Source organism: Thalassophryne amazonica, chromosome 12, assembly GCF_902500255.1.
Source record: "Thalassophryne amazonica chromosome 12, fThaAma1.1, whole genome shotgun sequence".
Classification (NCBI taxonomy): domain Eukaryota; kingdom Metazoa; phylum Chordata; class Actinopteri; order Batrachoidiformes; family Batrachoididae; genus Thalassophryne; species Thalassophryne amazonica.
The window spans coordinates 44,092,194-44,106,200 of NC_047114.1; the positions used below are offsets into that span (position 1 = coordinate 44,092,194).

General features: G+C 38.9%; 1 protein-coding gene across 3 annotated transcripts in view; it reads right to left on the minus strand.

The window, feature by feature from the left end:
• tmbim1a (transmembrane BAX inhibitor motif containing 1a) overlaps window positions 1-14,007 on the minus strand; it is a 50,989-nt gene that overhangs the window by 11,831 nt on the left and 25,151 nt on the right. For 2 of the 3 annotated variants that reach the window (XM_034183255.1, XM_034183256.1), the window contains exon 2: window positions 5,439-5,708. In XM_034183255.1, the coding sequence (XP_034039146.1) occupies window positions 5,439-5,703 (265 nt within the window). In that variant the 5' untranslated portion in view covers window positions 5,704-5,708. Of the gene's footprint in view, window positions 1-5,438; window positions 5,711-14,007 lie in introns of all 3 variants that reach the window. The other variant, XM_034183257.1, reaches the window with a different exon arrangement.

Genomic DNA, 14,007 nt, shown 5'->3' on the forward strand with positions numbered 1-14,007 from the left:
TTCATGTAACCAGAGCTGAATTTTAAAAATTTACATATTTTAATGTATGGATTAAATTAAATGGATCTTCAGAGGAAGCAAAAATTATGATAAGAGAGCTCTCAGATCTGGATAAATTTAAGCGACTGCTTCCTAAGGAGGACAATGCTCATTATTGGTTCCTTTTTGTTTACTTGGAGTGATTTCTTTTATGGTTGTTTGGTTTCTTTCTTTCGTTATGGGACAAATTTTGTGAAAACCTATGACATGAATATATTTACATCTAGCAGCTAGACTTTGTTTAGCTGCATTTTTGGTTTGTGGATTCTAAAATATATGTCAACTGATTCTTACCAATTTGCTCCTGCACATGAGCTCCACTAAATATTTTTTGATTACACTGAACATAGATTTCATAATATTGAATATAATATAAATCCAGATTTTTTTTTTTTCTTAAAAATTGTACTCACCATTGCAATTATTTTTCTGAGGAACAATTTAGCAAACTTACTTACATTCTCCATCATACATTTTAATAACAGAAGTCTTTCCATGAACTTATCAAAAATTTAGGATTGTGTAAATAGTACAAGTAAACATTTTTTAGTTACTGCAATTTCTGAGACGAGGTTGGCAGAGGCATGTAGACACTGTCCAGTTTGAGGGTATGATTTCTTTCCTATAAATAGGATGAATAAATGGGGTGGTGGTGTAGCACTTTACGTTAGTTCTGCTCATCACTGTGAAATCATTCAAAACGTGTTTTTCTTTGGAAAATGTGATGGAATGTGTCACTGTGGAAATTAAATGTGAAAAATCAAAAAATATAATTATAAGTTGTGTTTACAGAGCACCAGGATGAAACATTAAAAAAATTGTGGGAAAGCTGACTAAGATGTACAAAACTATAAAAAACAATAAGTTTTTATTTGTTTGCGGCGATTTCAACACAGACATCTTAAATCCTCATGGTCAAATACATAACTGAATTTGTAAATTCTGTGTTTTGTTTGGAACTGTATCCATCGATTACCCATCCAACTAGGGTAACTGCGAATACAGCGACACTGATTGACAATATACTTACAAATGTTACCGTGGGGAATTTAGGGGGAGGGGATACTTATTAGTGATATCAGTGATCATTTGCCTTTTTTTTTTAGTTTTCAATTCTTTAGTTGACAAAACTGACCATACTGAAAGTACAAATTTCAAAAGGAAAACGAGAGTGGAAACTTTGGAAAATCTTAGAATGGACTTAAGGGATCAAAGCTGGAGTGACATTTACATTGAAGACACTGATCAATCTTATGAATCATTAATTTCTATTATCTCCAAATTATATGATAAACATTGCCCTCTGGTGTAAAATGTTGGAAATAAGCAAAATGTTGACAAACCTTGGATCTCTAAGGGACTGCAAAATGCATGTAAAAAGTGTCATTTCCCTCTACAAGCAGTTCTTAAAACTAAGAACATTTGATGCTGAGAAAAGATATAAGGCATATAAAAATAAACTAACATTATGCAATCTTGTAAAAAGCAGTATTATAGTGATTTATTGAAAAAAATAAAACAAACATTAAGGGTACTTGGAAGATTTCAAATGAAATCATAAATAAGAGAAAAGGTGTTAAAGAATATCCTGGCCTTTTTTTTTTTTTTACACAAGTACTGGTACAGTTAAGGAGCAAAAAACTATAGCAGATTACTTTAATGATTACTTTGTAAATGTGGGTAAAAATTTAGCTGATTCAATTGTATCTTCTGGAGTGCGCTCTTTGGATTACCGTAAAACAATTAATAAAATTCAGGATTCAATGTTCATTAAAGAAAGTGATGACTATGAAATAACTGACATTGTTCATAAACTCAACTGATAGCAAACATTTTGATACGTTTTTGATTAAAAATATTACTGACTGTATTGTTAAACCTTTCACACATATTTGTAACTTGTCACGGATGACTGGGAAATTTCCTTTCAAAATAAAATTGGCTAAAGTGATACCGCTGTTTAAATCTGGTGACAAACATGTCTTCTCAAATTATAGGCCAATCTCACCCCTGCCACAATTTTCCAAAATTTTGGAAAAGGTATTTTTAAAGAGGTTATATCATTTCATAACTAAACATCACATACTTAGCGAACAGCAATATGGTTTATATATATAAAAAAAACAAACAAACAAAAACACACTATTTCATTGGCTGTAATTGATTTTGTTGAACAGATTAAAAATGCAATTGAAAATAAGCAATATACTGTTGTTTTTTTTTTTATTATTTACAGAAAGCATTTGATACTACAGACCATACTGTGCTACTGGACAAACTACAGTTGCGTGTTTTTTCCTTCTTGTCTGCAGCTGTCACAGTATTCATTCCTATGTTTATAACAGATTTAACTTCTTGTTATAATTGTTCAGACGAGCTGTGCTCTGATGCGATCTGCTGACGTCACACTCACCCTGTTCACTGCTTGTTTACGCCAATCAACTTGTCCAAGTCCAGCTATTGCTCCAGAGGCTGTACTGTTGGTGTGAATAGTGATGCCGACGGCCTGAGTGTGCAACACGTGTGCGATGTATTCATAATACACCCGTAATACTGCCGTGATAATCGCAATGTGTCGGATCCGTTTCCTCACTACATGCGTTATACAACCGTGATTGTTCATCATATATTTGCTATACATTATTAATATATCTGTAATTCATACTGGGACCTTTGTCATTTTTGGCTATTTTTGTTGCGGACGACAACGAATGCCCGTACTTGTACGAGGGCTGTCAATAAAGTAACGGTCCTTTTTATTTTTTTCAAAAACTATATGGATTTCATTCATATGTTTTTACGTCAGACATGCTTGAACCCTCGTGCGCATGCGTGAGTTTTTCCACGCCTGTCGGTGACGTCATTCGCCTGTGAGCACTCCTTGTGGGAGGAGTCGTCCAGCCCCTCGTCGGAATTCCTTTGTCTGAGAAGTTGCTGAGAGACTGGCGCGTTGTTTGATCAAAATTTTTTCTAAACCTGTGAGACACATCGAAGTGGACACGGTTCGAAAAATTAAGCTGGTTTTCAGTGAAAATTTTAACGGCTGATGAGAGATTTTGAGGTGATTCTGTCGCTTTAAGGACTTCCCACGGTGCGAGACGTCGCTCAGCGCTCTCAGCCGCCGTCGTCAGCCTGTTCAAGCTGAAAACCTCCACATTTCAGGCTCTATTGATCCAGGACGTCGTGAGAGAACAGAGAAGTTTCAGAAGAAGTCGGTTTCAGCATTTTATCCGGATATTCCACTGCTAAAGGAGATTTTTTTAATGAAAGACGTGCGGACGGGTCCGCGCGTCGGCACGCGACGCTCCGCCATAGGAAAAACACCTCTGTTGAAAGCCTTAAGGACAAGTTGGAACATGTCCTGCTGTTAAACAATTTCTCATATACTCACTCCACTGAAAGCCATCAAAAGCCGCCTGGATTTTACAAATGGTTATCAACACGGAGGTGTTTTTCCTGTGCCGCCGCACCGCGTCGGCTACGTCCCGACGCGCGGACCCGTCCGCACGTCTTTCATTAAAAAAATCTCCTTTAACAGTGGAATATCCGGATAAAATGCTGACCTGGATGCACTGGATACCAAAATTAGGTTATAAGTAAAATATACATCAACTTCACCCTTCAAAACAATGTTATTTTGTCCACAAGACTTGGGATACCCCGATTATGTCAGTTAATTCATACAATTGTTACCAGCAGGGATTCATGTCATGCAAAAGTGATAGTCTTAGGGGAGGTGATAGTCTAGTGGTTAAGGTGTTGGGCTTGAGTCCAGAAGATCATGGGTTCAAATCCCCGCCTCACTGGAAAATCACTAAGGGCCCTTGGGCAAGGCCTTTAATCCCCTATTGCTCCCGGTGTGTAGTGAGTGCCTTGTATGGCAGCACCCTGACATCGGGGTGAATGTGAGGCATTACTGTAAAGTGCTTTGAGCGTCTGATACAGATGGAAAAGCACTATATAAATGCAGTCCATTTAAAAGTAGAGACCACCATCTACACATGTATATGAATTCACTGATTTTATTAAATTCTCAAACCATTACACTGTTGAATCGAATGACCTATTGTCTACAAACCTGGACTGTCAGAGGTGAACCAATCACATACGTCTATGAGATCTCACACCCAGGCATCACTCACCGTTAGTACCAAATACGAAGGAAAATTCACTGTTTTATTTGGAAGATGTAGCTCTGATAAAGACAGACATAAGTGGTTCTAAATTCTGCCTTATTGAGCTCTCCCTCAGTGAATTTTTAATTAATTTTTACCTCCTGCAACGAAACTGGGCAGCTGTTATGTTTTTGCCACTGTTTGTTTGTGAACAGCCTGTAACACAAAATTGTTCATATATTATTATTATTATTATTATTATTTTTTAATACAGAGGATTCATATCATGATAAGCAAGAACTGATTAAATTTTCTAGGTCATAGGTCAAAGTCAGGAAAAACTTTGGAAAATTAAAAAAAAATATTCCTATCCTTTAACACTGAACTAATTTTCAAAACTTCGTAACTGGCAAAGAAAGATTGAATTTCTTTCATATTTGAAAGTTATGTAGAATGGTATCCTTTATCAACTGACAAAGTTCGATCCGGATCTGATCCATAGTACAGATTTTTTAATTTAACATTAAAACCCCATTTAATGTATATTTTACATTATAGCTTTATCAAACATGTCTCAATCCCTCTCATATTTGAAAGTGAGGTGCAGACTGGAACTCACTATCACCTGACAAAGTTTGATCCAGATCTGATCCAAATTGTGGATTTTGTGGACATTTGAATTTAATATTGAAAAGCCCATTTGGTGTACATTTTGCATTATATCGCAATCAAAAGTGCCTCAATCACTTTTCTGTTATGGATTTACTTACACCACCAAAATTAGATGGAGGTTCCAATTTTATGCCTGATTGTTTATCTTCCAGTTATCAGTTGAAAACCAAGTGCCAAAAGAAATGACAAATTGTGCATAGCAGAGATAACCAATGGTCTGTGAAAATTATCTCGAGAGAGAGAGGAAAAAAAAAAATTCAGAAACTGGAAAAAAAAAAAAAAAAAAAAAAAAAAAACCCCAGCAAAAAAAAGATTCAGAAACTGAAAAAGTTACCCCCCCCCCCCCCCCCAGCAAAAAACCCTCCTTCAATTCAAGTGCATGAACTAAATGACATACTCCTGACATTTGATCAAAATCTAATTTATCTTATGATAAGTTGCTTCTTAACAGGATTCTGACTGAAAATTTTTCCAATGTAAAAATTTGTGGAATTGGAAACTAGTGTTGGCAGAGGTTTGAGCTCTATGAGCACGGTGCTCCAGTTAATTATTGCAATCTGAACAAAGAACTATGTTGTTTATCAACACAATAAATTAATAAAAAAGGCTTACTAGAGCTTAGGACATCTGTTGGTATGGTCGGTGGGATGACTGGTGGCATGGGAAGCTGAGGAGGGTAACCACCTCCTGGATATCCAGGGGGGTATTGTTGTCCTGGGTATGGTCCAGTGGGGTAAGGAGCAGAGGGCTGGCCTGGCTGAGGTCCACCATATGCAGGGAAGCCATAGGCAGGAGGTGGTGGGAAGTTTCCCCCCTGAGGGTTATACAGCGGGCCTCGAGACTCACCGTACCCCGGAGGGTAGTCTGGCCTGGACATGTCACCTGTGAAGAGGGAAAGAAAACAAAGGTCAACCGAGTTCTTAGCATCTGCACCGTAACCTGCTGGCAGTTTTACTTCCAACCTATGCAAGGAGAGACTGAGCTGAGAGAAAGAACAAAGGGGAGGCGTTGGTCTAGTGGTTAAGCGGCATTGTGAAAAGACATGGACATCAGCACTTTTTCCGGCACATTCCACCGTTACAGGAGTTTTTTTTTTTCATGGAAAAAGACGCCGAGGGACGCGCCACCGTGCCACTCTTGACGCGGCACAAATCCACCTCGGTGTTGGTCTCTCAGGACGGCTTTCAGACGGATTCCGGTTGCTTTTCTGTCGTGTGAATATCCGAGAAATTGAGCTTGAGCTGGACAAGCCCCAACATGTCCTGTGAGGCTTCATCACGGCGTTTCTTTGCGCCGAGCGGCTGCACCACGACGCGCCGAACTCCTCCGCATGTCTGTCTTAATGTGCCGGAAAAAGTGCTGATGTCCACGGCTTTTCACAATTCCTGTGCTAGTCAGAGGACATACCGGATCAAGACAGCGTCCAGTTTAGAAATGAACGACACATTCCACTGTTACAGGAGTTTTTGTCATGGAAAGAGGAACAAAGGAGGAGGAATTCCGTGCGTCACGGCGGAGCTGCATGGCGAAAAGAAACACCGTGATGAAGCCTCACGGGACATGTTCTGGCATGTTCAGCTCATGCACAATCACAATCGGATATTCACACGGCTGGAAAGCAACCGGAATCCGTCTGAAATCCACCTTTAAGCCGTCCTGTGAGACCAACACCGAGGTGGTTTTGTCCCGCGTAATGAACGGCTCCGTGGCGCGTCTCTCGGCTTCTTTTTCCATAAAAAAAAAAAAAAAAACTCCTGTAATGTGGAATGTGCCGGAAAAAGTGCTGATGTCCACATCTTCTGCCTTTTTGTGAAAGTCAGACGAGGTCCCGGATCAACAAAGCTTTCACGTTGGAAATGATCTGATTGTTTGTGCGGGGTGTCAGCCTGTCCATCGACGCTGGGAGCGCACTGCACTCTCAGCAGTTGTGGGCCATCCTTAAAGGGGCAGTAACACCCCGTAATCTGTTTAATCCCTATAAAATCGTCCCTGAAAGCCATATTAATGTTTCGAACGGTGTCCACCTGGAGGTCTCTTACAGTTTCTGGAAAAAAATTGATTTGGATCTTTGCTGCATCATTCAGACATTTATTCGCAATAAAAAAAAATAGACGAGAGGGGTGGACCACACCTCACTCAAAGCCTGCTCACAGGCGAATGAAGCAACCGACAGGCATGAAAAAACTCACGCATGCGCACGAGGGTTCAAGCTTGGCTGACGCAATCACACGTGATTCAAATCCATATGGTTTCTGAAAAAAATAATAAGGTCGGATACTTTTCTAACAGACCTCTATATATATATATATATATATATATATATATATATATATATATATATATATATATATATATATATATATATATACACACACTCAACAAAAATATAAATGCAACACTTTTGGTTTTGCTCCCATTTTGTATGAGATGAACTCAAAGATCTAAAACTTTTTCCACATACACAATATCACCATTTCCCTCAAGTAATGTTCACAAACCAGTCGAAATCTGTGATAGTGAGCACTTCTCCTTTGCTGAGATAATCCATCCCACCTCACAGGTGTGCCATACCAAGATGCTGATTAGACACCATGATTAGTGCACAGGTGTGCCTTAGACTGCCCACAATAAAAGGCCACTCTGAAAGGTGCAGTTTTGTTTTATTGGGGGGGGGGGATACCAGTCAGTATCTGGTGTGACCACCATTTGCCTCATGCAGTGCAACACATCTCCTTCGCATCATCCGTGAAGAGAACACCTCTCCAACGTGCCAAACACCAGCGAATATGAGCATTTGCCCACTCAAGTCGGTTACGACGACGAACTGGAGTCAGGTCGAGACCCCGATGAGGACGACGAGCATGCAGATGAGCTTCCCTGAGACGGTTTCTGACAGTTTGTGCAGAAATTCTTTTGTTATGCAAACCGATTGTTTCAGCAGCTGTCCGAGTGGCTGGTCTCAGACGATCTTGGAGGTGAACATGCTGGATGTGGAGGTCCTGGGCTGGTGTGGTTACACGTGGTCTGCGGTTGTGAGGCTGGTTGGATGTACTGCCAAATTCTCTGAAACGCCTTTGGAGACGGCTTATGGTAGAGACATGAACATTCAATACACGAGCAACAGCTCTGGTTGACATTCCTGCTGTCAGCATGCCAACTGCACGCTCCCTCAAATCTTGCGACATCTGTGGCATTGTGCTGTGTGATAAAACTGCACCTTTCAGAGTGGCCTTTTATTGTGGGCAGTCTAAGGCACACCTGTGCACTAATCATGGTGTCTAATCAGCATCTTGATATGGCACACCTGTGAGGTGGGATGGATTATCTCAGCAAAGGAGAAGTGCTCACTATCACAGATTTAGACTGGTTTGTGAACAATATTTGAGAGAAATGGTGATATTGTGTATGTGGAAAAAGATTTAGATCTTTGAGTTCATCTCATACAAAATGGGAGCAAAACCAAAAGTGTTGCGTTTATATTTTTGTTGAGTGCTCAACCGCACATAATATCTATATCTATATATCTATATATATATATCATGTGCGGTTGAGCACCTTGCATGGCAGCACCCTGATATTGCTGTGTGAATGAGTGAATGTGAGGCATCAGTGGAAATCACTTTGAGCTTCTGATTCAGATGGAAAAGCGCACCTTAAGTAAATGCAATCCATTTACTTAAGGTGGCTTAAAACACACACATGCTACTTACTAGGTGACATGTTTCAGACATCCCTGTCTATTTTAACATGACGACATCATGCCACCTTCTGACATTACAATATAGCTAAGGAGTTTCTGAAAAGCTGTGATGCATCATGTGATGGAAAATATGAAAGTGAAGGCTTTGAACAGCTGCACAGCCGGCTTACATAACAAAAGAATGTTCTTAAAACTGGGTCAATGTGTGTCCCCGGTTCTCAAATGCTCATGCTATAAACTTTATGGAAAAGCAATTCCATGACATAGGAACAAAATTTGTGAAAATTTTCCAACTGACATAATCCTTGTACCCAAAAACTAGTGTTCAAGATTCATGGCCTGATATGCTTTAGTTTCTCAGACATGGATGCTTTAATAAAAGGGTCCCCGCCCTAACAAATGTTTTGGATAATAATGTTTTCCAAAGCAGAACATGACGTTCTCAAAGGTCTTATTTTGTCCACAAAACAAATATATTCACTTTACTGTCAGAAACCAGAAAATATTCACATTTATGAAGTTGAACTGTGAGAAATTTAAGATTTAAGAAAAATGACTCAAGCTGGCAAATAATCATTTCATTGTTGTAGTTATGATTCCAAGCATGCAATATAACTGCTTCTTGACCCATCATTCAAACATCATAAAATACCTTAAAAAGTCCACTTTCACTGTGGCTGTCAGGGAAATGAACACACACACACACACACACACACACACACACACACACACACACACACACACACACACACACACACACACACACACACACACACACACACACACACACACACACACACACACACACACACACACACACAGAGAAAGAATTTAACCAGCCCCACCTCATACTGCCATGACATCACATCCCACATTTCTAAGCAACAGGACCAAAAAACACTAAACGGAAAAACTGCTTCAGAGTATCTGCAGCTAAAGAGTCAAAAAACAAAGCACAATTCCAATTGCCTCTGTGGACATTCAACAAGGGTGTGATTCTTTTCTGCAAGCATTTACGCAGTGTCACAACAGTTAAAAATGTCAAAAACGGTGAGCTATTCTTAAAAGTCCAAACTGTCAGCTTAAGTTTAAAAATATGGCCATTGGGTATTGTGAAGGCTTTGCGTCTATCTGTCTGTGTTCAGCATAAGTCCAGTTCTATTACTGCCAGAGTTTTCAAATTCACATGGAACATTCTTGGGACACAGACCTTGGACAAGTTCCAAGATGGCTAACTTTGACCTATTTTAAGAGGTTAAAAAGTCACATTCTGTTTCTTTTCTTTTTTTTGAGTGGCGGGGGTGACAGCCAAACAGAGTACAGCGGCACTGTGACATCAGTGGCTGGTCTGTCTAAAGTCGCTTCATTTATGTGTTAATATATCATGTTTCTCATATTTTATGTAAAAACTAGTGAGAAATAAGCATATCTTATGTAAAAGCTAGTGAGAAATAAGCACTTCCTAAACTGAAAACGCTGTTTTTGGAATGTAATAACACCTCTGAAGAGATTCAGAAGACATTTCACCAATGTTAACGTGATGACATCACAGGCTGGTTTAGCTAGCTGCAAAACTCTGTTTCGTTTGTGTGTAAATATATCCTCTTTGTCATATATTATGTAAAAGTCAGTGAAAAATAAACACTTCTAAAACTGAAAATGCAGTTTTTGGAACCTAATGACACCTCTGGAGTGAAATCACAGAGGTCAGCGTGCACGCTAACTTTTGCTAGCTCAAAGCTAACTTCCTATGGAGTTAAATTTGTCTCATTAATACCTGCAAATGAACAGAGTGTGAACTACAAATATGATTTGTCCAACTTCTGTTCTTGTCAAAAGCTCATGTACATAAACACGTAAGGCCACCTGCAGATGTCGCTAAAATGTAAATACTGTTTTTGATTGATAGAGATTTTATTAAACATGTACAAATTGCACATAAGACAATATCTTAGTCATTAAATAAAACAACTGCAAATGATAAAGAACACAACGCTCATATGGCCGAGAGTATTTTGCATTATTTTTAAAATTAGTGACGTGGTGACACACTGTTCTCACTTTCAGACGTGAACAGGCTTGTGTCAATGTGGGCACTAAGGAATGTAAGGGTGATTCTTTAACTACAGGCACTATTGGCCTTGTAAATTTAATTTCCACCACACCATTGCCTTACAATATAAAGCGCCTTGGGGCAACTGTTTGTTGTGATTTGGCGCTATATACATGTGCTCTGTTACTGTTTATCTCCATAGAAACTACCCACACAATCTTTCATACAAACTTTTTAAAAAGGGACATTATTGTTGTGGTGGAAATTACAGCAATAGTGTGGGACAACTACATTTCGTTTAAAAAAAATCACAACAGTTGTATGACATTGAATACCCCAATTATGTTTTGATTATTTTACTGATATTTTATTCAGACATATTTTAAAACATTAGAAAAAAACGTTTGTTTACTATTCATTTTTATCATTGAAGATCGTAAGTCTGGGTGTGGGACAAGCACAAAACAGCAATATTTGCATATAATGATGCTGAAAAAAGGTGAAAAAGCCATCATAGACTACTAGGACAAATTTCTTAAAACACTTTCATTGTAAAGATAACTATAAAAGTGTGAAATTTCCCCTTTTTTCTTTTTTTCATAAAATATGATCAAGGGACATAAAAGTGCCTGTAGTCTAAGAATCACCCGTAAATGCAAATTGCACAATCTAATTCCATTGTGTATTTTCAATCTGACTAAAAATACACAATGGAAACGCATTCATTTCTTAAAACAAAACAAAAACCAAAAAAAGCAACACACACGGCAATATTTTGCAATAATTAATTCTGGAATTACAATTCCTGGAAAGCTTCGGTGAAATAACAGTTACGCGGAGGTCAACGTCCTGCAGTCACATTGCATCGCTCAATGGAAATGCTCTCATTTCGCTACAGTGTTAATATAATCTAGAATTTGACATATATAGTAGAGCCATTTCTTCACCTAATCTTGATTTCTGAGCAACATGGGTGTTCACAAATCCAGGGGTGATACCTCAATGATAACACCAGGCCTCAACCAGGTTTCACACAACTCCAACATATCTAAGCCATGGTTTAACACCAGATAATTGAGCAGCAGAAATTTGGACAAAGATCTGATGTTAGTAAGTCCAAAAGTAATGTCACTGCTGATAGGAAATCAGTTTTACAACTATCAGATTTGGCTGTCTGAAGGTTTTAAGTCTGGGCCCCAGTCAAACAACATTGTAGGCAGCCAGTGCCTCTGTGCTCATTCCAAATCCACCTTCAGGCAGTGCCACTCTTGCTACTAGGCTACTTAGTCAGTTTTACCAAGGGCAGGTTTGAGCTGCACACAAAGCAGAATCTGTATGTAGTCGGCTGTGGTCCGTCACACTTTAAAGGTCAGTCAGCCTGGACCTGATAGTGAGTGGATTTTTAAGCCTTCCAGAACCAAAGGTCTGCAGTCTTACATGCCATATTCCAGGTGTGGCACTTATATCCTTACAAGATAACAAGTCCCTCCCCTACCCTCCGTCTGCCACACAGCAGCACAGGTGACAAATGGGGAGACATGCACTCATTTCTCCACAATGATACCAAGAAAAACTGCAGCAGATGGTTCCAGGTGCAGTAATGCTTGATGTTATAAACCAGGAGAGGAGAAACATTGCCAACTAAACCAAAACAGTAAAACAATCAAGAAAAAGCAGAGCGGGTGACTTGCCAAACATAATGGCACCATCTTGCTACTCCTAATCCATAACGGAAACCCAGTTAGTTATATTGTTATACAATACTGTTTTTTAAAATCACATAAAAAAAGTTATTATTGTTGACAGTATGATATAGTGAGTATAGAGCCCTAGTGGGTGGAAGACTGATAAAATTCAAGCCAATTTCTGAAACAATGTGGATGCAGAGATGCCTAGCTCAACAACTGCTCAAGTAAATATTTGAATAACTGGATAAGGAAATGGGTATAAATGTTTATGAGGTATCAACTTAAAAAAAAATGTATGCAAGCATGTGCACTGGTGAGTGATTTTAAATGAAAAAACATACTTTGATGAGTGACTAGCATAGGAATTAAAAAGTACAGGCACATCTTATCCTATTTTTCTCCACGTTTCCAAATTTGTTTGCACTACAACTTGACCCATAGTTCTGGAATTGAAGTACAGCTTTGGTGCACAGTCACCACTAAAGAATGTATGAACTCCCAGGGACATGGTTGACCCAGAGTCAGCCAAACCTAGGTTCCCATGCAGTAAAAATCATGCTTCCATCCATCCACCCATTTTCTGAACCTGTTTATTTGAGTTAAGGGTCACTTGGGGGGGAAGCCTATTACAGAAAGAACAGTTCCTGTAGTTACAGTCATGCTGCATTTCACCTGTGTCACTGTCATTCTTCTCCTTTCTATATCAAGTACTTCTGCGAAGCGTGACATACTTCAAACCACATGATCTTTGTGAATACAGAAATGTTCATTCAGTTGTTTAATTTTGTAGAAAAAAAGCAGATCACAGACATGACACAAAACTAAAGTCATTTCAAATGGCAACTTTCTGGCTTTAAGAAACACTATAAGAAATCAGGAAAAAAAATTGTGGCAGTCAGTAACGGTTACTTTTTTAGACCAAGCAGAGAGAAAAAATATGGAATCACTCAATTCTGAGGAAAAAATTATGGAATCATGAAAAACAAAACGCTCCAACACATCACTAGTATTTTGTTGTACCACCTCTGGCTTTTATAACAGCTTGCAGTCTCTGAGGCATGGACTTAATGAGTGACAAACAGTACTCTTCATCAATCTGGCTCCAACTTTCTCTGATTTCTGTTGCCAGATCAGCTTTGCAGGTTGGAGCCTTGTCATGGACCATTTTCTTCAACTTCCACCAAAGATTTTCAATTGGATTAAGATCCGGACTATTTGCAGGCCATGACATTGACCCTATGTGTCTTTTTGCAAGGAATGTTTTCACAATTTTTGCTTTATGGCAAGATGCATTATCATCTTGAAAAATGATTTCATCATCCCCAAACATCCTTTCACTTGATGGGATAAGAAAAGTGTTGAAAATATCAACGTAAACTTGTGCATTTATTGATGATGTAATGACAGCCATCTCCCCAGTGCCTTTACCTGACATGCAGCCCCATATCATCAACGACTGTGGAAATTTACATGTTCTCTTCAGGCAGTCATCTTTAGAAATCTCATTGGAACGGCACCAAACAAAAGTTCCAGCATCATCACCTTGCCCAATGCAGATTCGAGATTCATCACTGAATATGACTTTCATCCAGTCATCCACAGTCCACGATTGCTTTTCCTTAGCCCATTGTAACCTTGTTTTTTTCTGTTTAGGTGTTAATGATGGCTTTCGTTTAGCTTTTCTGTATGTAAATCCCATTTCCTTTAGACATTTTCTTACAGTTCGGTCACAGACGTTGA